A 22,884-nucleotide genomic window follows, 5' to 3' on the forward strand; every position below is an offset into this window, starting at 1 on the left:
TGGTCCTGTGCCTGTGCCTTGCATAAGCAATTTTTCTGTAAGTAAAACCACCTTTTCTTCTGGTGCCTGCATTAAAATGGGAGAAGAGTGGAAGCACAGAAGTAGAACAACTACACGTTGTTTTTGAAAACTGTACCATTTATTAAAGTGCAACCTGGGGCCATGGTCTTACAGCAGTGTCCCATTAGCAGAGGGAAAGAATGTACATACCCCTTCACTTAAACTGAATACTGAACAATGAAGCTGGAAAGAACTTTCTTGTCAAGGTGGAAACACTTTTATTACCCAAATGGCACAAGAAGCTTTAGACAGTTTTCCCCAAAAGGGCTGCACTTGCACATTGGAAGGAACAGTAGGATGAGTTCCTGGGATAATGGGTGACCTGAGGACCAGTCAGGGTCTCTTCCCCTAGGCAGGCCTCTTGAGAACAGAATCCAAAATCCCTGCAAGCCTGTCACTATTTGCTTACACCCAGCAGAAGCCTAGCAGGAGAGATCCCCTAACCTGTAGCTTCAGAGTCAGTTCTATTAGTCTTTGCTACTTAACAAATCAAGTGTCATTCTTTTGGTCTGAGTGGGTTTTTAGGTTTACAGGTGAATAAAAGCTTATCCTGCAAGTTAAAACTGAGGACAAAGCCCCTAAAGGTACAGCAGTAAGATGCATCCTCTGCAGTTTGTTGTGTCCACATTGACAGTGTCCCATGCCTGCCCTGCAGATACTGCAGGGAGATCAAAAGCAGCTTCCACTGGAAGCCAACAGGAGTTCCCCCACTTCTGCAGCATGACCACAGACCTCTAGCTTGGAGTAAGCAAGTCAGCTTACCCAAGAGACTGAGAGCAGGTCAGCTCAAAGTAGAAAAAAAGTGATAAAGTTTCTTAACTTAAGGAGATGGAGCTGAGTGATGTGTTATGGTTCCTCTGGACTTAACACTACTGACCCTTCCAAGCTGGTGTCATTCCCCAGCCAAGTCCTGCTCAGGTACTTTCACTGTGTCAGACACAAACTGAATTCTGTTGCCTAGACCTGGTTCTGCAGCCTCTGCTCCCTCTGGGCCTGAGAGCTTGCTCTACCTGAGTCAAGTAGTGTTAGGTTAAATGTTATAAACATCCCCCCTTCCTTTTTTTTTTTTTTTTTTTTTAATGGTAATACCAAGCTTGCACTCTAAAGCATAGGTCCATCTATTAAGTCAAAGCAATCCTGTTCTTGCAACCTTCCTCATTCTGAAATTATGGAGTCCAAGCCACAGCTTTTGCCCTGATCAGGTAGAGCAGATATTGTGCCTCACACCTCCATGTTACACAGAAGCACCTAGGTTTGGAAAAGACTTTGAGATTGTGTCCAATCTATGACCAAAAACCACCTTGTCAACCAGACCATGGCACTGAGTGCCACATCCAGCCTTGTCAATCACCTCCAGGGACAGTGACTCCACCAGCTCCCTGGGCAGCCCATTCCAATGTCCAGTCACCCTTTTGGTGAAGAACTTCTTCCCAATGTCCAGACTAAACCTCCCCTGGCACAGCTTAAGGCTGTGTCATCCTGTCCTGCTGCTGTTGCCTTGGAGAAGAGCCTGACCCCCACCTGGCTACTCGCTCCTTTCAGGTACTTGTGGAGTGATGAGGCGTCCCCTGAGCCTCCTCCTCTCCAGGCTGAACACTCCCAGCCCCCTCAGCTGCTCCCTGTCTGGAACTTGTGTTCCAGACCCCTCACCAGCCTTGCTGCCTTCCTCTGGACTCACTCCAGCACCTCAACATCCCTCCCAAACTGAGGGGCCCAGGACTGGGCAAGCACTCGAGGTGCAGCCTCAGCAGTGCCAAGTACAGGGGAAGAATCACTGCCCTGGTCCTGCTGGCCACACCATTCCTGCTCCAGGCCAGGAGCCATTGGCCTTCTTGGCCACCAGGGCACACTGCTGGCTCAGTCACACCCCCAGGTCTCTTCCTGCCTGGCCACTGTCCAGCCACTCTGTCCCCAGCCTGTAGCACTGCAGGGGGTTGTGCCCAAAGCATGGCACCTGGCACTTGGTTTTGTTGAACCTCCCATCACTGAAGCCAGTTTATGGATCCAGCCCATCCAGGTCCCTCCCAGAGCCCTCCTACCCTCCAGCAGACAAACATCTGCACCCAGCTTGGTGTCATCTGCAAATCTGCTACTGCTAAACTCGATCCCCTCATCCAGATCATCAATAAAGATACTAACCAGGAATTTTTCACTGGGAAACACTTTCTCCCATTGTGCTCCAACATGAGCAGACACAAACAGAGCCCAGAATATGACATTCTGCTGAAGCCCTGAGCTTTCTGATGCCTGTAGGCATCACACCTGGGCCAGCCATGTGCACCTCTCCCCACCCCCCATTTCACAGCAAAAGATTCTGGCAATTACACTCTAAAACTCTGTAACAGGAACTTGCTCTGGCTTAGTGAATGAGTCACTGCAGAGCTAGAAGCATTTCTAGTTTTTTCTCAGAATAGCAACATCTACTTTAGTAGGGCTTTGCCAGTACTGCCATAACCCTGTAACTCACATTAAGTATAGGGAAGATTTATAACCTCAGATTACTTTATCTACTACAATCATTAAAATGAAAAGAAGACCAAACTTCAGCAGCTTGCTTGTTTAGTACTAATTAAACTTTTCATTTCTGGCCATTAGAAAGCATTGATTAGTTTAAAAATCCAGTCCAAAGTTTTAGCCTAGCTGTGATCAGTACTATGGCGAAGGAAGGAAATGGGATTCTGGCAGCAAAACTTGTCCTGTGTAAGAGCACTCAGCACTGCAGCTTCCACCTGGCACTTGAGCTGCAGCTGCCTGAGCACAGCCAGAGTGAAAAATTAATCCCTCACAAACAGCAAGGATGAATTCCTGTAGTGCTGATCTGCCCCACAGCTCCAGGGACCACCAGGCTCCACCCCACACACAAGAGCTGCAGCTGGCTGGGACATGGCTCTGCATCTGCACTTTGGGCTTTTGGGCAACCTAAACACAGTTTAGAATTAATCACAGCTGAATTTAAGTTGCACCTTATCTTGAGAGCCTTTCCCTTGACAGCCCCTTATTTAGCATGCTGCCCACTGCAGTTCCTTAAGTACTTCTCACTTTTTTCACAGATCCAGCCCTCTGCTGTTTCAGCATCTGAGCTTTAGGGTATGCTAAGGATAAAGTGAAGACAGGATGGGTCTAAGGTAGATATTTTGTTAAAGTACAGGCCACTAGAGGACAGATATTGAGGCACTTCTGGGAAGGGGATGAGCAACACAAGTGAAAGTAATTCTATATGCCCTTTTGCAAGTATATAGCTCCTGCCTTCCCTCTGCCAGCTAGGAGAGATCCACTGGAGAGAGGCTGCATCACACCTTGCAGGGTAACTGGACCCTGCAGTTTAAGATTACTGTACTATACTTGAAGATGGGGGAAGAAAACTTCCATTTTCTAATTCACACCTCTTAACAGAGCGGCCTCTCACTCAGGTCTGTGTTTCCCCCCTGCCCCCCCTTCCACAAGGCCTGCCCCAGCTCTGACCACAGGACTCCAAACTCTGCAGAATTCAACCCCATAGCTGACCTTTTTAACTAGTGGAGTGTTCCCAGAGGAAAAAGACTCATAGAATAAATTTTCTGAACACGTGGTCAGTTCAAATTCTCGCTGACTTGCCAAAGCTAAAAGACCTCAGAAGGAAAAGAACATTATAAAGAAAGGACCAAGCTACCAAAACATATGGTGCAACTGATGCTCCATGAAATGTAGCAACACACCAGATACTCTAGGCTTCTGACTGACCATTACCTAACAAAGTAATTTATTTTCCTTACTACTGCTGCCACCTTCTCCCTGCTGTGCATGGAAGGTTTTTATTTCATGCCCCACTGGGCTCCTTGAGGCAGTAAGTTTTGAACTCCTTTCCTTGCCAGCCTGGATTTATTCCTGTTTGCCCTCTACCTCTCCACAGTACTACTGAAACAACCCCATCCACAGAGAAGATGAAGTAACACCACCCTCCCCACACTGGTACACAAGTTATGCAGAGTGTCCACAGAATCCATCTCTGCTCCAGAGTAACCTGCTGTGTGGCTAGAGGTGGGGCTGGACCAAAAGCAGGTTCATTGTCCTCAGGAAGGAGGGGATGCAGGTTAAGAAGATTTCTCTCCCATAGCAGTGCCCAGAGAAGAACCCAAAGCCAACAGCAAAGCAGCAGGAGAGGGGCAGCCCTGCCCTGACTGACCAAGCAATAAAGCTGCCCTTCACCTCTGTACCATTCCCAGAGCCCATGGCATGAGGAGGTCCCAGCCACCCCTTCTGGAGACACAGCACAGCAATGAGTACCAGCAGAGCACCAGACAATGGCAAAAAAAAGTCAATTCCATTTTGCAATGTGATCAAAGTCAATTCCATTTTGCAATGTTTTTTTTTTTCTGGTAAGGCCAACCTGCTCTATGTTGTACATGGAAGAAGAGCAATCAATGATCAACAGTACAGTCCAGAACTTCAGAGCTCCCAAGTTCAATCCACAGTGGCAGTATATACACAACCCTTCCTCTTAATAGTCAACTTCACACACACAGAGTTCAAAATCCAGTAAGTTTTCTAGAAAATCCATTTCACAAAAGCTTACACAAAAATAACTCCTCAGAATCTGACACATTCTGACTAACTTTCCAGCATCCTGGGATAGGAAAATGCAGCAAGAATATCCTAAAATAGAGAATATGCTAAGATCTCTTCATTCTGAGATCCCTTAAGAAACAGGCTCATCAGGAGATGTACTCTTTATATGGTTATTTAGAAATAAAAGTACCTTGTCTTTGTGCTTTGTGAAAGCTCCCCCGTAAGCTCATGTTTCGTTTTTTAGATTATCACAAGTTCCCTTTCACCTTCCTCCATCTGGTCTAAGCCACAGTGCCAGCACCAACCCTCAGAGATGCATCCACAGCTGTGCCTGGGAAGCCCAAGGTGTTCCCACACAGCTGCAGTTGGACACAGACAGGCACACGAACGTGCTGAAAGAGGAACACTTGCAGCTGGACCCCACTAAGGACTAGGGCAATAATTGAAAGGTTTCTCTCCACACACACCTCAAGTGTTGTGACTGCAGGAAAGGGGATTACCTTTTTTGTAATTTGCTCATAATTTGTGAACCTGTAAGTTTAGGTAATTACAGATTCGCAGTTGCAAAAGAAATCGCACTGAACAGCACTCTGGGCCAGGTCAGGAACAAGCAGATAAGAGATGTTTAATGCTCTTTTGCTTAGTTACTAGAATCCATTGCTTTATATATCTGGGATTCTGTCACAGGCAAGAAGACCAAGTTAGGACTAAATACACTCTGTGCTTAACTTGGGAAAGACAATGCAGACAATGCAGCGTGACACAGGACAGCAGAGCGTTGAACATCTGAATTGCACTTGAGGCAGTGGCCTTGCTTCCACACGGTTTTGCTGTCTTTTTGCTGAATATACCCCAGATATCAGAGTAGTGATCCCAATGGCACCGTGTCCAGCATCAATTTCGTACCTCTGGTAACTGAAGGGTTTGCAGTAAAGTGGGCTGGGCAGGAGCAGAGCAAATGGATTCTCAAACCAGCAAACAGCAGTGCCCCTCCCACCCTCCTGGGCAGCACCTCTGCCCCAGGAACACCAGGATGCTCAGAGATAATACAGCTATAGAGAGGCAGCATCTTCACAGGATGGGGCTCCAGTAAACGTCAGGGGCCAAAACCAGTGTGAGCCAAGAGGTAAGAATAAGCACTGTCCCACTGGGGCTTAGGAGGAACCTGGAAGGTTATGAGGAGCAGTGCTGTACCTGAGAGGAAGCTGAGACAAAAGGGACACCAGCCTCTCGCTACAGGACTCAGGTTGGCTAATGTTTGTTAGGAGGGGCTCGGGGGCGCAACGGGAAGTGACAAGACAGCACAGCTGCAATAGCAATCAATCTGAGAAGCCAAAATCTCCAGGGGCTGGCAGCAGCTGGCTCTCCACTTCCCCTGGGGATTCTTTGTTCCAGTTCCTAGAGTATGAGCACCCCTTTCTTCAGCACCTGCACTTTAAGTTCTTAAATTTGCAGATTTTTTTTTGTATTTTTTTTAAAAATACCCCCGTACTTTAATCACGAAAAACCAGTCCCCGCCCCGATTCTACTAAAAACATGATTGTCCGTAGCTGGAGGCTTATTGAACAACCTCACCTCATCACCACTGAGTTACTCAAATGTCCAATTAAACAGCAGGCAGCTCAACCTTTAGGTAACACAACTACAAAAATTGGATGTGCTCTCTTCTCTCCTCCCTCCTCCTCAAGAGAGCTCTGTTACTTTTTCCTAAGTGCCAGCGCTACTCCGACTGCCACAGCCAATATAGCGACCGCAGCAGCCCCACCGTACAGCAGTATGGATTTCCCTTCTGGCAGCAGGATAGGCTTCTCCTCTGCAGCTGAGGATTTCTCTTCTATTTCTTCCAAATGGCCCTCCTTCCCTGCTTTTTTCCCCCCAGGAAGCAGTGTTTTCTCAGGTTCTGGTGCAGCCTTTTCTTCTGATGGGGCTAACTTTGGGACAGGTTTACTTAACACAGGGATTTCAGGTTCAACAAGCTCTTCAGCTGCTTTTCCCTTTTCCTCCTGTTTTGTACGCAGAAGTGTGGAGGGGTGTGCTTTTTCAGCAGCAGCAATTTCAGGAGGTTTTATTTCCTGTAAAGAAGCAGAGGTTTCTGGAAATGCTGCTGTCTCTGCAGCACCAGCTGGCACCACTGCTTCCTCAATCCCCTCTGGTATCTCTTCCTTCTCCACGTGAACAATGTCAGAGTTGGAAGAGTTGTTCTCGCTCCTCTCTTCAGCCCCTCCGTTGCTGTCCAGGCTTTTGACTTCCTCAGGATCCATGGCCACTTGCTGCCAGGACTCGGGTCCCAGGGACACTGGCAGGCTCTCCGTGTGCCAGCTCTGACTCGCCGACAAGGACACGGGCAGCCCCTCCGACTGCCACGACGTGGTCACCGTGGGGGACTCCGGGGGGCTCACCTGCCCTGAGTTGTCACTGGTCAGGATGTAGATGTCATTGCTGTCCTCTGCAATGAGCCCGGGGTACTCTTCCTCTTCAGATTCCAAAGTGAAGACTGTTCCCTACAAGCAAAAGGGAGGACACAACACGTGAGCAATTCCTTCAGTGCTCCCCCTGTACGGGACAGAAGAGAACAGGACACCTGGAAACTTGGTGAGCTGGAAGAAAGATGAGAGGGCCTCTGCAGGAACAGCAGCTGCCTGACCTACATTTCAGCAGAGATTACAGCACCCAGCTGCTCCAGCTGGTGTGTGCAGAGAATGGAACCCCTTACATGAGCTTTGCTGGGAGCTCATCCTTTCCCCAACCTTATTGCCATGACATCACCAAAGTGCACCACAGGGTCATTACTAACCTGACAAGACACTAAAGTCTGAAAACAAACTGCAACGGACCAAAGAAAAAGAGAGCAAATGCAAGTACATGATCCCAGCTGAATACCACTCCCCACTCCTCCCTGTGCAAGTGCTCTCTATTGCCTGTCCATTTTCATCTAACACTGTTCCTCTTATACTAATTCTATCCCATTTCCAATGCTATGTGAAGCCTGAATTTCTGCTTTGTACCAACAAGTTGGAATCTGCAATAATTCTAGTATTTTACTACAATTTTAGTTATTCTTCAACAAGTTCACTTTCAAAAACTGCCATCATAACTTTGGCTACACAACTGAAGTTGAAACAAACAACCAAGCACAGACACCCAGTGATGGTGACAGGGTTTGCTTGCTTTTATTTAGCTAGGAAAAATCTGTAGGCATCCTAAAAATTTAACAGTGGGTTTCACTGGAGAAAATGCAAGTATAAAATACTGATTCCCTGCAATCAGCCAGTTCATGTACTGGGCTCAGTGTTCCATGGGCTGGAATATCCCTTTGGCCAGTTCAGGTCAGCTGCCCTGGCCACGCTCCCTCCCAGCCTCTTGTGCCTCTCCTCGCTGGCAGAGCATGAGACTCTGAAAGTCCCTGATTCAGGGTAAGCACTGCTTAGCAACAACTAAAACATCAATGTGTTATCCATGTTACTCTCACCCTAAATCCAAAACACAGCTCTGTACCAGCTAGGAAGAAAACTAACTCAATTCCAGCTGAAACAAGGACAAAGAGATGGCGGCAGGGAGACACTCCAAAGTTTCCTATGCCATGTAACAGAAGTCTGTAAAATAATTAACAAAGATTCAGTAACTTTCTTGTTTGCAACAAGAATGACTTGAACATTCAATCAAGTACAATTTTCCTCTACAATCCATCATAACAAAAAATTCAATTTATTCTCTTTCTCCATGCTCCCTTCCACACACAATAGTTCTCCTAAAGCCCTCTGAGCAGCTGTCCCTTTTTTAAACCCTTCCCAACACCTGTGAATTTGGGGCTTGATTCCTACCTATAGTTTCCCATTCCAAGATACCTCCCTGGTTGTTTCACAACTTTTTATGGATCCACACTGTGACCTGTGTCAGGAACTCATCCCAGTTAAAAACAAACACACTTCTTATTTTGTGGAGATGTTTTTAACCCTCATCCCATGGAATTTTATAAGATATTTGGACGTGGGCAAAGGAGTATTACAGAACACTTGAAAAGGAACTTTTCTTCATAAATGCCTTTAAATTGCTCAATGTGAGAAAGATCATCCAGCTTGGTAAGATGCTCAGGAACAAAGTAAAACAATGCAAAGAGTTCCTCAGGGAAAGTGTTAAATGCAATTAAGCTGCTCACTAACCATTTGAGGATCACCACAAAGTCTTAATTCAGAATACAATAAAAATGAGTAAAGCATTACATTTGTGAAAATGTTCAGACACCAACCACGTGCCAAACCCAAAGCAAGCTCTGCTCTGCAAGCAGTCACTGACAGTTCAAGACTGCAGTACCCTCAAAGTCATGTTCCAATAGAAGAACTAATTTAGTAAATTTTTTATTTCCACAGGTGACACAGACTCAGAAAAAACATCAATTAAGCAACAAAATAATTAGGGGTAAAACCTGCAGTCTCACAAACCTCGGTACGATCCTCCTCTCTGTTCAGCTCTCCACTTCCACAAATCAGGATGAATTTATTTCCTGTCCACACCACATCACAACACACTAGACCATGTCTGTGGTGTGACATTAGAAGAAAGAACAGGGACACACACCACTGATAACTGCTCTGCTCTTAACATTCCAGTGGAAGTGCACACAGGCTGCTGTGCCACACTCAGCTTGAGGTATATACGAAAATATTCCAAAAACACACTATGCTGCTGAGGGTTTGTGAGCTCTGGTACCAAAAAAGCCCCAACATGGGCTACATGGAGATGGCCTGAATTCCCCTGAAGTCACACAGTGTGCACTGGTGGAAGCCAAGAGGCTTTGAGCCACGACTCAGCAGCCCACAGAGGGAAGAATGGAGCCACCTGTAGTCACTGGGGACAGCAGGTACAGAGACTGCCCTAAAACTACAACCATCCTGATACTTCTAAATACAGACTTTCACTGGAGATTTGCTTCTCACAAAATACAGACAAGATCTGGGCACATCTTTGGAGAGGGTAAGGAAATGAAGGGATGGTTATACAGGGAACACGGGCCGTCCTCATCATTTCAAATACCTTGTTAATACATGTAGAAACACTACACATGCAGCCTGCCTTCAGCAGGAGGGAGGAGGGCCAAAAGGGACTCAAGAGTTTTATTGTTCCTTTTCTCACGCAAACTGTGCTGACCTCAAAAGAGTTATCAGCTGCTGGCTCCCTATAAATCAGAGCCTTATGCAGCCTGGCTGATTCCTTTCTGTCTTTACAGACAATTTACCTTCCGTGTCAGTGCCTCAGGGACACAACTCCCCAGGCTTGGAGAGACACATCACCCGTGGCTGGGAAGGCTGGGGCGGAGCTGACACACTGGCAATTCCAGCATTTTTTTATACAAAGTTTATGAAGCTTTAATTGAAAATCCAGACAGTAATAAGCATTATTTAGGATACACGATTAATATTTCTTGAGCTGAATTAAGATTTAATACATAAAGTCAAGCGGATAAAGCTCGGATTTTCTGCCGGTTCAGTTGTGGTTTGCACTTTGGTGGGTTTTTTTTTTTTTCCTTTTAAAGCAGCTGAGATAAAAACTGAATGACATTTAGGACAATTCTCTTGATTCATCTACAGATGTGACCCAAAAGCAAAGCTCCAACAGGCAGATTATTTCAGGACAGGATGGAACATGTGGAAGGATTTTTAATAACCTCAGAAGGCCTTATATAAGCCCTACACGTTAGATTTAATAGTAAGTAAGGATGTATGTAAGCATTTCTTTATCTGCTTTGTTTATTGCAAAAAGACAGTATACTGCTTCAAACCAGAATCTTCAGAATTGCTCTTTTTCATATTTGTGGTTGGAAATTTGCAGGCTTGGAGTGCTCTTCCTCATCCAGCACACTCAGAGAACCACGTCAGGTGTGGCAGAGAAGCTGGAGTCCCTCACTGCAGCTTCCTGCCACTCCTGATCCCAACCACTGCCACTTGAGGGAAGAGTTGACACAATTGACAAGGAGACGGCGAACACAACTAAACCTCCACCAAAACATAGAAACTAACTCTTATGTTGTCTATATTATCTTTCATGGTTTTCCAATATGTCTATTGTTAAGTGCATACAAACAAACAGGCTCATTACCTGTAACATGTATTTGCTAAACAGGAAAACCTTTAACTAAACATAAGGAAAAAAAATCCTTATTTAACAAAATAATAATTTCAGCCCGATTTATGCAAAGCTGCTTCTGGTACCAAGAGATACTCAAATAAAAATTCTGAATGTCTCAAGGATAAAATGAACTCATTTCTCTACAAAACACAATAGGAGTAGTAACACACATTGCATCTATAATAGAAATGAGATTAGATTAGAACAGATGAGATCCCCATTAAGGTGTCCAATAGAGCAGTTGCTGCATCTTAGAGCAGACTTAGAATGCCCTGCCCTATAAACTCAAAGACCAGGAAAATGTAAAACAGCTGTGTCTAACTGCTGTTGAAGCTTCTTCTAGGGTTTGGTTTTAAGTGTTCTTAAAAGCTCAATTGGTCTCCCTGGTTGAGTTCTTAAAGTAGAAACAAGGAAGGATGTGGATAGGCAACTCACACAAAACTCATTTCTGAAGGCACAAAAAAGCCCTGAAAAACATACAGCCCAGCAAGTCACCTGTACCTCTCAGATCCTGATTTTGTCCAACTCAGGCAAAAATTCTGTACGGGTCAGAGAGAGCCACCAGAGGAAAAACTCTCCACGTTCCCCGAGCTTCAACCCCCAGCATGAAACTAAACAGAGCCACATAAAATCCCTGAGAAAAAGAGTATCCTGAGGTTCAAGAGGAAATGCTTGCAGAACACAGCGTCCCAGGAGAGCAATCTTGGCTATGATAAAAATTTCAACCACTCAACTCAGCTAGGAAGTTTATTAGGTGAGGGCACTGACTATTTTGTAACATAACCTATCCCAGACAGAAATGAAGTTCAAGAGGCGTTTGCACAATGCTCTCAGGCACATGGTGTGGTTCAGGGCTTGGACTCAGGGATACTTGTGGGTCCCTTCCAGCTCAGGATACTCTGTGCTTCTATGGCCACCTTCCCCACACCAAGACTGTCACAGCAACGAGCACTAGGAACCCATCAAATGCATCTGTGCTTAAAATCCGGTGTCTGGAAAACAAGAGGCAAGGAGTGATGAACTGGGCTGTGTCCAGGGATCCTAAGACATCTCCCACAGGGAGATAAGCAAACTTCCCACAACAACAAACTTCCCTGGAGCTGGGAATCTGCTTGTTGCAGAAGTCAGATCTGACAGTATCACCCAGCTAATCTTTCAGAAAAATGGACGATAAAGGAGCTTCTGACAACACTCAGATCCAGAATTAAACATTTTAAAATATAAAGAAGTTCCAAAAAAGCCCTCAGGCACTTACTCGGCCTCTCTGTTCATCCCTCTGAAACTGTCACAATAGGTGGAGCCAAGAAAGAGAGCAGACTTCTTACAAATAGGATTGCACTTTTTATTAAGGGAAAAAAAAACAGGTAAAGAAGGTTGAGTAAACCACATCAAAGCACTCTGATACTGAGCCACTGCTCTCATTCCCTTCAAGGAATGCTTTGGCTAGAACAGCCTGCAGAAATGATCCTCTTCCATCCCTGCCTACCAACATAATCTCTACAACCTGCAGAAAGTCAGCACCAAAGCAACACCCTTTAGGTTTCAGCCTTATGGGTTTAAAATGAGGTAAATTCAGTTATTTATAGACCACTTCTTCAGATTTGAAGTTGTTGGAAGGGAAAAGAGAAAGGAGATCTAGTTGCTCCTTTACTATTTAATGTCCTTCTTCAGCCACAGTGCCTAAAAATTTAAAAAATCTATTACTGTACCAAAGAAGTTACATATAAATAAAGTGGACAATTCGCTGCAATATTCCATGACACAAACATAAAGCACAATTATTTTGAAAGGAAAACTCCTTTCTAGGACTCCTTTAACTAGACTGCCTTTTCTTGCATCTCTGCCACATTAAACTTACTTCTCTCTCCTCCAGCAGAGCACATCTCTCTATTTCTGCATTGTCATTCTCAGGGCAGACACCTGGACTGCTGCAGAAGATTTTAATCTTGGGAAGCACAAACTGACCACCCTGCTTCCCTAGGATGACAATTGCCTCTTTCCTCTCTTTCTCCTCCAGATTTTTACCACTCTCTAATATGGGTATTATTCAATCACCAGCAGCAAAGAAAACAACTAAACCAGCTGCAAAGCCCACGACAAAACACTGGAGACACAGAGAAAACAGCTCCTCTAAGGCTAAGATAGGAAACTGTAAACACTGGAAATTTCAAGCAAATTTACTTTTACCCCTTCAGCACGGGCACTTAACTAGTTAAATGCAAATCCAGGTCTGAACTCCATGAGACAAGACCCTTGGGAAGGTAGAGACAATTTCTGCCACAGGTCACAATATAACTCCCAGGTTTTATTAACTGCACTCTGATAAATTGGTTCAAACAAGGGGAAAGCAGAGGGGCTGGTAACAGGAATGGGAACCGGGGAGGAAAAAAAAGGGCAGCTAGCTTCCAAGAAAACTTACATTCCTTTCTCCTTATAGACATTCCCAGATACTTCTACAAAGATGAAATCTAAGCATGAAAAACAGGATCTGCAGAACTTGAGAAGAAATAAATTATTTGGGAAGGGATGGGAAAGGAAGTGGGAAAAAATCCTTACCAATGGACTGGTCTTACTGTGCACTTTTCCAGGAGACCAAGAATTGCTTCTGATGCAGCAACATTCAGCCCTGGAGAAGTCAGAGAGAGCAAAAAGGCAGGGGAGGTAGGAGGAGAGAAGGGAGGGGAGATGAGGAAAGGGGAGGGGAGAAGAGGAAAGGGGTGGGGAGAACATGTACACACTGCGTGTACATTGAGCCCTAACTTTGCTTTTGGGAAAGAAAAGAACAAAGCTACTTGTAAATCCAGCTAGATTTAGAAGATGATAATGGCTCAATAAAGGAAGAAGGTCTGAGTATGACCAGCATACCCACTAGCCAGGAGGAAGAAATGTGTGTCTGTTTAGAGAGCCTGGAATGCCCAGCATGCTTTCTCCAGAAGAGAGGTCATACTAAAACTTAGGAGTCGAACAGATAAATGCAAGAGTTACAGCCAAACCTGTCAGAGCAAATAGTGAAAGAGGGAACATAAAACTATGCCAGCCATTCCCTCACCAACACAACCAAGCCACCAGTACATTCCAGTATTCCAGTACACTGTCATCAAAAGTTAGCTGAATTACAATTCTAGTGCCTGAAGGGAGAATGGAAGGGGAACACTCGTTTCAACACACTATCTCAGCACCATATCTCTGTGGGACTGGCATGGAAAATAAAAAAGCAACTTCTCATCCTCCAATATATCAAATTTCTCATTTCCCATAAGCCATGCAAATTTCTTGAAATCTGCTGTATAGCTACCCAATTTGTAAACCTTTATTCACTTGAGCTGGAAATTTTTTGCTTCTGGTTAGCTGTCCACCATCCTCGGTCAGATGCTTTCCTGGACCCAGAAGCCTCCTGAGCTCACAGGAAAACCTCAAGTCTTGCACACATGCAGAACCCTGGGAGCTCTTCCAGCTGCATCGTGGCTGCAGAGAATGATGCAGCAAATGGATGACACAGCTCTGTGGAATTCTGACTGCACAGTTCCCAGTGAGGCACAGGAAGGGCTCAGCTGACCCCTCACCTTTGACTGGCTACTCCCCTCCTGACAAAGAACACTTCAATCCAAAAGGTGAGGAAGATCCCAAATGGTGGCAAGGGACGAGACAGCACCAGAGACCACAGAGCTTTTCATCACTGCCCCTGAAAAGCTGACTCCTGTGAAGCTCTCCTTTGCTCCAGATCCACAGAAAATCAGACAGGCTATTCTTGCATCTCACTTTTAAGCAAGTTCTTAGCTGCTGCAGGATAGACCTAACTCCATACAGCTCCAAAATGACACAAGAATTGAACCCCTTACTGTCACAGCAACATGAGTCACTGGAGACACCCAGGTTTACACATTACTCTAGCAGCTCAAGCAAATTACTGACAACTTGATCCAGCACACAGAGCCCCTGTGGAAGATGCATATCTTAAAAAATGCAAGCACTCCAACACTTCCTGTGGCTATCAGCCTGCCAGGCTCTTCCCGGCCACCCTCCCATCCTGGCCCCACACCCTGCTCCCAGTATTGCCATCCCATAAACCCTGAACAAACCCAGAAACACACCACAGGGTGAAAATTAACCTTTTCCTTACAGGGAGGAAATAATACAATATAACCATATATTCCTCTTCCTCCACAAAAAGCCCAGTGGGTCCCCAAGCCCATCCCCAGAGCGACTCACAGAGATTAGTGCAGCTACATTAATTCATCTGGAAAGGATTTTCATCACCTAGTCTCTTTCCTCGCCTCTTGTGCCGTTTCAAAAATAGCTCAGGCTTGTTTGCTGCACTGCCCGTGTCAGGCTGATTTTCTGCCTGGCTGGATGTGCACAGACAGGCTGGGAGCCTGCTGGACAGCACCACCCTGATCTGTGCATCCCTGCACAGCCAGCCAGACACAGAGCACAGCCCCCTCCCTGCTTGTTTTCAGAAAAGTAAGCGCTCTATGAAGTGTGCTTACAGCACAGGCTTCAAAAAGGGGCTGGAGAACACAGCACAGCTCTTCTGGAGGTCAAAAAACAAGGCAGAAAAGCAAAGAAGTACTAATATCGATCTGTCTAAAAGCTGCAAGTAAGGGCCTGCCCTGGGATGAAAATACTTTTGAGATATGAGTGCATTTCTCAAACGACCTAAGGTCACTTGGCTGCATGCTGTTAGTGCTTCTGTCCATTAAAGACAAACAATCCCTCCCACAGGCTCTGAGAACTGCTCTCCACAACTGCCGGGAAGGGAACAGGGAAAGAAGGTGCAGATGTGCAGAAATTCTGGAACAAGCTGCTCTTCAAAAAAAACCCCTCAGGTAAACTCTTGGATTACAAGAAGTTTCTGAAAGAGATTTTTCCTACTAGTACTTTTTTATCACTGGGTTTTCCTGAACAGCCTTTCTTTTTAGAATAAATCAGCTTGATGGAGCTATTTCACAAATCCCAGATTAATTCCATTCAAATCTGGCATTCTTCCCAAACTCAGTAATCTTAGGCTCAGCCTCCAAGACCCAGCTCATCAGCTGTGAGCTGCCTTTCTGAAGTATTTCTAAATGAAATTTTCTCAGCATGCCATGACTCAGAAACACTGGTTACCATTAATTAAAGATTTCTACACGGAAAAATGCAGCACAAAGAAATCCTGATTGCTTATTCTATGCATGTTCCTATACAGCTACAAACTCCAATACGCACTAGCTATCACTTATTATGAAAATAAATTAGTACCTATTGACATTTCTGTACCAAGTGCTCCCCAATTACTCATCTGCTAAGAAACTCTCTGAAATTTAAGAGGAGGAAAAAAACCCATATACCTTTTCCAGCAGTCATCAGAGGATGAAGATAATATTAAAAAGAGGAGCCTCCCAGGCATATAACCTCTTGTTACAGGAGTCTGCTTCCAAATGCAGTGCTCCACGTGTATTAACAGGGAAGCACAAAGCTCACCATACTGCAACAAATTACCACCTTAACACACACTGTATGAAAATTAATGGTTATCTGATACCTAAGGACCTCTTCAATTTCAACAGCAATCCAACAAACCAGACCTGCAAAGAACTGGAACAGACTGCCCGGGGAAACTGTGGAGTCCAATCACTCAGGTCTTTAACATCAACATCAGAAATGAATGGGTGAAAGTCAATTCTGCCTTGGGGAAGAGAAGAAAAAGAGATGACTGCCCAAGAGCCCTTTCTGGTCCTAACCTCCTGATCTTTTTTTTTTTTCCATTTCTTTTTCTGAGTCATTCTTCCTTGCATCTGCTTACTTGAAGCAACCCCTATAAGCTTTCACTCCTACTAGGATCACACTTAGAAATGAGGTCTTCTTACCCATCCTCCTTGTTGAATAATATAATCTGCAGAATAATCTTCTAGATATGTCACCCCGAAGTTCACAAGGGCACTCAGCGGCTCCTGGCCCCGTCTGGTCAGCTCCATCAGAAATTGTTGTAACAGAACCAGGGGCACCAAGACCTTAAAAAAAAAAAACAACAACAAGAAACAAACAAAAAGTGTGAATAAATACAGAAAGCTTTATCAATACTACTTTGCAGCTAGAACAGAATTCGTGTGTCCACAGAAAAGGTCTGAGGCTTTAAGTCCAAACATAGCAAGGACTATACACTTCATTTCTGAGAAGACACAAGGCAAACACACAATAAAATGCACTAAAAAGGAAGCACTCAATCTCCTAAACAAAACCCCACAGTCTAACTTGAGACTTTCACAGAACACCACTGCAGTGTTTTTTTAAGCCCCACTTTTTTCCCAACACAGGGTCCAGGTAGAGAAGCAGACCAGGTCCAGAACTTGCTACCCCACATGAGGAAAGACACAACATCATAAATAGCTTAAAGGGATATGCATCCACATGCAAACTCACACACATTGTTGAACAGGGACACTGCACTAGACAGTCTCTTTAGAAGTTCACACTTAGCTTTAAGGCAGGACAGAAACAAACACCCCCACCCAGCAGCATAGCATTACAAACATGTTTGAAATTACAAACAAAATGCCCTTTCCATGTCAAACTCTCCCTGTGATGCCACATTTAACACAGAGAGAGCTTTCTCCTTCATTTCCTACTCCCATTCCTCTATAGAAACCTTTAAACTGAATGCTCAGCCTTTACCTAAATTACTCTGGAAGATGCAAGACTCTGTGAATACACCTCCTTCACATTATACAGTTCTAGACATTTCCTTCTGAAATTATGTTTTTGTTTACCTAAACAATATGCTGTAGAACTTTTAAACTCTAAATTTATTCTCATAGAACCTGCAAGTGGCCCTCTGGGCTTTGTTCATATGCCAGGGTGGGAAACTGGTATGAACTGAAGTCATTAGCATCTGAAAAAGCATTATTATGACACAAAAGAAAAATATTTGTTTTACTACATTTTAATTGAGGCAACTGCACTGCACATCTATTGACTGTGCAGACTGGAATTCTGTTTTCCAGCTGCACAAGGGAGATGAAGGCTCTTCTACTGCTCATACTCAACTCCTAAGCTTCCTTCCCTCTCCAGTCTCTTCCCCATAGCCTGGTTTTCTTTTCTGTAAATATCCTGCATTCCTATTACCAGAAATCACACCTTAGTGTGCAAAGCTGGAGGAAGATGAATAGGCAAAGTCAGCTGAAATTGAGATTTGTACTAAATTCATGGTGGCATCACATTGAGATTGACTACTAAAACCAGGTAGGGTCTAAAAAATGCCCATAATCTGATAAATTTAAAATGTTCCAGCTGATTAACAAAGAAGTCCAAGACTGTGGCAGACAGGTTATGTTGCAGACAGGCAGGGAAATTCTAAAAGAAAGGCCTCATAAGATCAGGCCTGCTCTGCTAAATTAATAGCTGGCTTGTCACTTCTAAGTGCAGCTAAGTACTTTGCAAGTTCCCATGTGAAAACAATCTTGGTATGAGTAGTTTGTTAACACAACAACCAATTCTTAGGGAGAAAAACAACTAGCACCTGCATAAACATGAAATCTGTCCCATGAGAATCAGTGAAGAAAATAGGTAAACAATTCAAGAATAGAGAGATTGGGTAGACAAGTGAAATATCTCTTACTAACCACACAGTAATTGGCAAGAAAGCTATTAACCAATTAAAGCTGCACACAAGGCCTGTAAAAACTGTACAAAATGAGTTGTGTGAATAAAGAATTGGCTTTTCATGCCTTAAGAAAATGGAGTCTCAGCTGACTTACTACAACAAGGTTATAGTACTGCTGTTCTGTGCTGAACAGTAAACACTGGTAACTGTTAACACTTCACTAGGGATGTTATGGTGCCAGAAGTTTAAAAGTGTTTGTATTTTAAAAGTGTTGGGGTTTTTGAGTTTCTTGCAATTAACTCAGAGGCAGAAGAGGTGCAAGAAAACAGTGCACAGATATAAGGAATAGGTCAAGATGAGGTGTCAAGAGGAATCAAAAAAACTCAAGCTGTCAAAGCTAGGGAACTTTCAGAGGCTTTGGGCACACCCACATTACTCTACAGCAGCACGAACACTGAGATCTCAAAATATTTGACATTTAATGAAGCTGAAGGCAAAAGAAACAAAGGCAAGGAAAGGCTGCTTGGGAAATGAAGGGAGCTAAAATGCTGGCAGAGTGAACCTGATTGTTGCCTTCCTCCTTTGCCAACTTGACGCCTAATCCACGCATTCACCCCAAATTCAGCAAGCTTTAACATCCACACAGACCAACAAACATCACCCAGCTTTCCCTTCCTGCTGACATTACTGACACTCCTGCTCTGAGACCAGCAGGAACAGGAGCAGGTTTGCATGAGGCTGGCCCTAAATTCACCAAACTAACTGACTCACAGTACTTCCATGGAAGTACTGTACCACCTTTGTGTACAGAAGAGCAGCTGTGTGAATGGTGATGAGATTTAACTAGAACTAAGTAAAAATACTGCCTTTGAAATTCAAAGCAACTGCAATTCCTTCCACCAGGATGCCTGGGAAGGAATGCTAGGGGCTATTTATATTGTGACTGAAGAAAAACACACACAGAAAATAGTTGGCAGGACAAAATTTCTAGGGAATCATTATAAAACCCACTTTGCTATCAGAAGATAGCTGATTGTGTAAATGAAACACTTGTGTCCACTACACTATTGCAATCCCATTGAACAACATCACAAATTTAAATGCACACAAAAAAGACCTAAAGAAAGTTCAGAGGATTTGAGGAAGCTGTATTTTTTGATGAAGCTCTATACAAAATTATTGCAGTTCTGTGTACCTTTTGACTATTTCAACTTAAAATTAATCTAATTCTTCACATGATTATTTCTTCTATTTTTGTTGCACTGTTCTTTGCCCCCATTAACCAGTAAGAATGAGACACTAAGATGACTGCTACTCTACTCATCACTTCAACTGGTTCTCAATAACAATATCTGTTATCCTTTCAGATGATACACAACAGTGGGATTATGTATTTTGGATATATGCATATAATACTCAGTTTTAAGCAAAAAGCGTAAAAACTCAGCAGTGCAGTATTTAACTTTTTTTTTATGTTCAATTTATTACAGAAATTCAATTTGCCCTGTCTGAGGTGGTTTAAAATTTCTTTTTTTTTTTTTTTTTAATGAGAGCCTTATTTCAAATAAAAGATGAAGACCCTTGTCATTTATAGAATTCAACATCAACATTTTTTCTAACAGCTTTTTTAGAGTAAAAATTAAGCTGAGCTGAGATGGCAGGAAAGGTATCTAGATTTCTTCTGTTACAAAACACAATTCTGATTAAGATGATAAAGGAAATTAAAAGGAAATGAAACCAACACAAATGTATTGCATCTTCTCAAAACAAGGATTATTGAAGGAACTGCTGGGCATTCCTGGAGCTCCAAGCTACCAGAAAAACAATACAAACAGATGCTGTGCTGGGGTACAAAATTTCCACTCTGGTTTGCTTTTATGGCATTTTCATATGGACTATGTGCTTTGTAGCAGCAAGTGTTACAGGTGAGCAGAGTTGATGATAAAGATGTTCTGGATGATGCTCTCCACCACAAGCTGACGGGGACTGAAATCCTCCAGCCCCAGGGGCTGCAGGAATGCAGCAGCAATGACAGCTGGATCATAAACCCCCAAATGCAGCCCATTCATCCACCCAGGGCTGCATCTTCAGGAGGTGGGGACCCAAAGCATATTGACCTGAGAAGCCCCATGTGCCTCCTCCCTTGCCAGCTGAGCCACAATGACTGGTTTTATGCTTGGTTTTAGCTTTTGCCAGCTGAAAAGTGAAATGTGCTAGCTTAAGCCACCTTCTTGATAATCAGATTTCATGGATGCTTAAACCAAAATGCTGTGAATCACAAGATGACAAATTGAAAGAGCACACACATACAGCAATGATAATTGCTGGAGCCATGGGCAGTAACTTGTCATGCAATGTTTATTAAACTGCTTTACAAGGGCCCACACCCTTGGTTAGATGAACAGTTTCTGAAGTAAGCAGGGAAATCTAGGCAGGAAAATGTTTTTCTGGAAAAAATGTGTAAAGGCGGGGGGAAGATTTCTTGTTCTATTTTAAATTTAAGACTACATTTTAACACTCAAATTGTGACTACATTTGCAAATACTTATTTCATTCTGTTTTGATGCCCACTGAACCCATAAGAGAAAGATTACAGTGATGAATTTGAATGATTAATGAAAGAACAATCTGGGAAGAGTAATCTACTCATTGTACATTAGAAATAATTAAAGATAATTCATTTACAGATTTGCATTTTGTTTAAAAGACTCCTATCATTAGAGATAACTACCCTTGAAACCAGGTAGGAACACCATCCCTAACATTTTCTGAACAATTGAAATATCATTTAGATACTGTCAATTTTTATTTTCACCATGTTCAGCACTCTTTTTTACATTTATTTTAAACCTGACATTGGAGCAGAAAAGGAGTAGAGAAGTGTTATGAAAAAATTGTCTCAGATTTTGTTCCAAAACTGCGGCACGAATTAACCTCTCTTGGGAATTAAAAAAAAAAGTAAGTCAAGCAACTTATCTAACTTTTCATTTTACCAAACTAAAGGACCTGACACTTCCATTCAGTAACTTCTAGCTAAATTATCTACAAAACTACCCACTATGTGCACATCTACCACTCTGAGAGTGCGATTTATTTTATGCTAAAACCAAGTTCTTTCTATTTCTGACCCTCTCTGAAGCACAGCTGTGGCTAGTACAAACAATATGGACATCAAAGAGACACAAGACATATCCAAGTGCAAGTCACTGATCTGGTACCTTGTTCCATCCACTGGCATGAGCAGATGCCTCCTGCGTGCGCTCCCGATATTCCTGATATGTCACCGGCCTGCAGAAGTTAAACCAACACTGAAAGTTATAAAAGGAAACAAAAGAGCGTGAATAAAAGTTCTGTTTCCAGAGAACAAAGTATTTTCACATGTATTACAGCAAGTCATTTTCAAGACCTAACAAGTCTTGTGTTTCAGGACATTAAACACCAGCACCAGACAGAGTCAGGAAGGCATCACCTTTCTCCCAATTACATACTTTGATATAACTGGTGAATTTCCTAATAATTTGATACTCTGCAGCTTATAAAACACTAGATAAGTAGGTTCTCTGATATGCTAGAAAATTTCTAAGCTCTTGCATGTTTTTTTTATAATCTAAGATTTTAAAGACAGGGCATTCCACTAAGAAATTCATACCTGAGCTAGAGGCCAATGCAGAGTAAAATTTTGTAAACAATACAGGCTATAGACTAATACAGACTATTTGACTGCATTAACATTATTAGAGTTGAAACCTTTATTCGCAAGAAACAGCAGTTTTGCTCACAAAACCCCTTCATACTTCAGTAGATACCTCTAGTCTAGATTTATCACATCTCTACTTCTCTGAATTGGGATGATGAAATTTATCTCTTCCATACTCTTTTCTTCAATATCATTTGGCATCTAAGAGTCAGTAACAGCAAAGGCTTTCTGCCAAGTGACAGGAGAAGATGCACTGCTTCAAAAGTAGCTGTCCTCAGCCCAGATCATTACAAAAGGCAAGCTGAGACTTCAGTTTAATGGAAATAGTGGTAACTGGCATTGGACAGAAAACTGCTTATTGAACTCCAGGAACCTGTCATGATCTAACAACCTACTCTACCTACTATACTGTAAACACTTGTTCATATGCATATCAGAGAGCAGGAAAATATAAGCCAAAATAGTATTGCATCAAATAGCACTACTCTAGCAACAGGGGGAAAAGAACCAAGTTAAAGCAGCCCAGGAAAATGTAATTTGGGTTTGTCATTTTAAGGGCACTCTCCTTGGCACATTAATTCTTTAAAACCAAACCTAAATCAATCAGTGGGATGAGAAGAGCAGGAACAGCTGCCGGAAGGATATTATCAAGAGATTAAACAGTAACTCTAATTTGTCTTAGAAAAAGGCAACACAGTTTCACAGGCATTTCTGACTTTATGTATGTACATACATAAACAAAAAATTAGAAAGCAAATATTTTCCTATAGAAAACACAGGAAGCCTAGAACATCAGAATATCAACGAGCTGGAACCACTTAAATGCATGGCTGCATTTATGCAACTCTTCCTAAAGAAGCACCTTCCAACTCCAGCTCCC

General features: G+C 43.2%; 1 protein-coding gene across 4 annotated transcripts in view; it reads right to left on the minus strand.

Annotated features, from left to right (window-relative positions):
• Positions 1-117: 117 nt before the first annotated feature.
• BCL2L13 (BCL2 like 13) overlaps positions 118-22,884 on the minus strand; it is a 37,746-nt gene continuing 14,979 nt past the window's right edge. For all 4 annotated transcript variants that reach the window (XM_030263618.4, XM_072923837.1, XM_072923836.1 and 1 more), the window contains 3 exons: positions 21,526-21,595; positions 16,575-16,718; positions 118-7,106 (listed from right to left, as the gene is read on the minus strand). In XM_030263618.4, coding sequence (XP_030119478.4) covers positions 6,303-7,106; positions 16,575-16,718; positions 21,526-21,595 — 1,018 coding nt within the window. In that variant the 3' untranslated portion in view covers positions 118-6,302. The remainder of the gene's footprint in view (positions 7,107-16,574; positions 16,719-21,525; positions 21,596-22,884) is intronic.

This window comes from Taeniopygia guttata, chromosome 1A, assembly GCF_048771995.1.
Source record: "Taeniopygia guttata chromosome 1A, bTaeGut7.mat, whole genome shotgun sequence".
In the NCBI taxonomy this organism is placed as follows: domain Eukaryota; kingdom Metazoa; phylum Chordata; class Aves; order Passeriformes; family Estrildidae; genus Taeniopygia; species Taeniopygia guttata.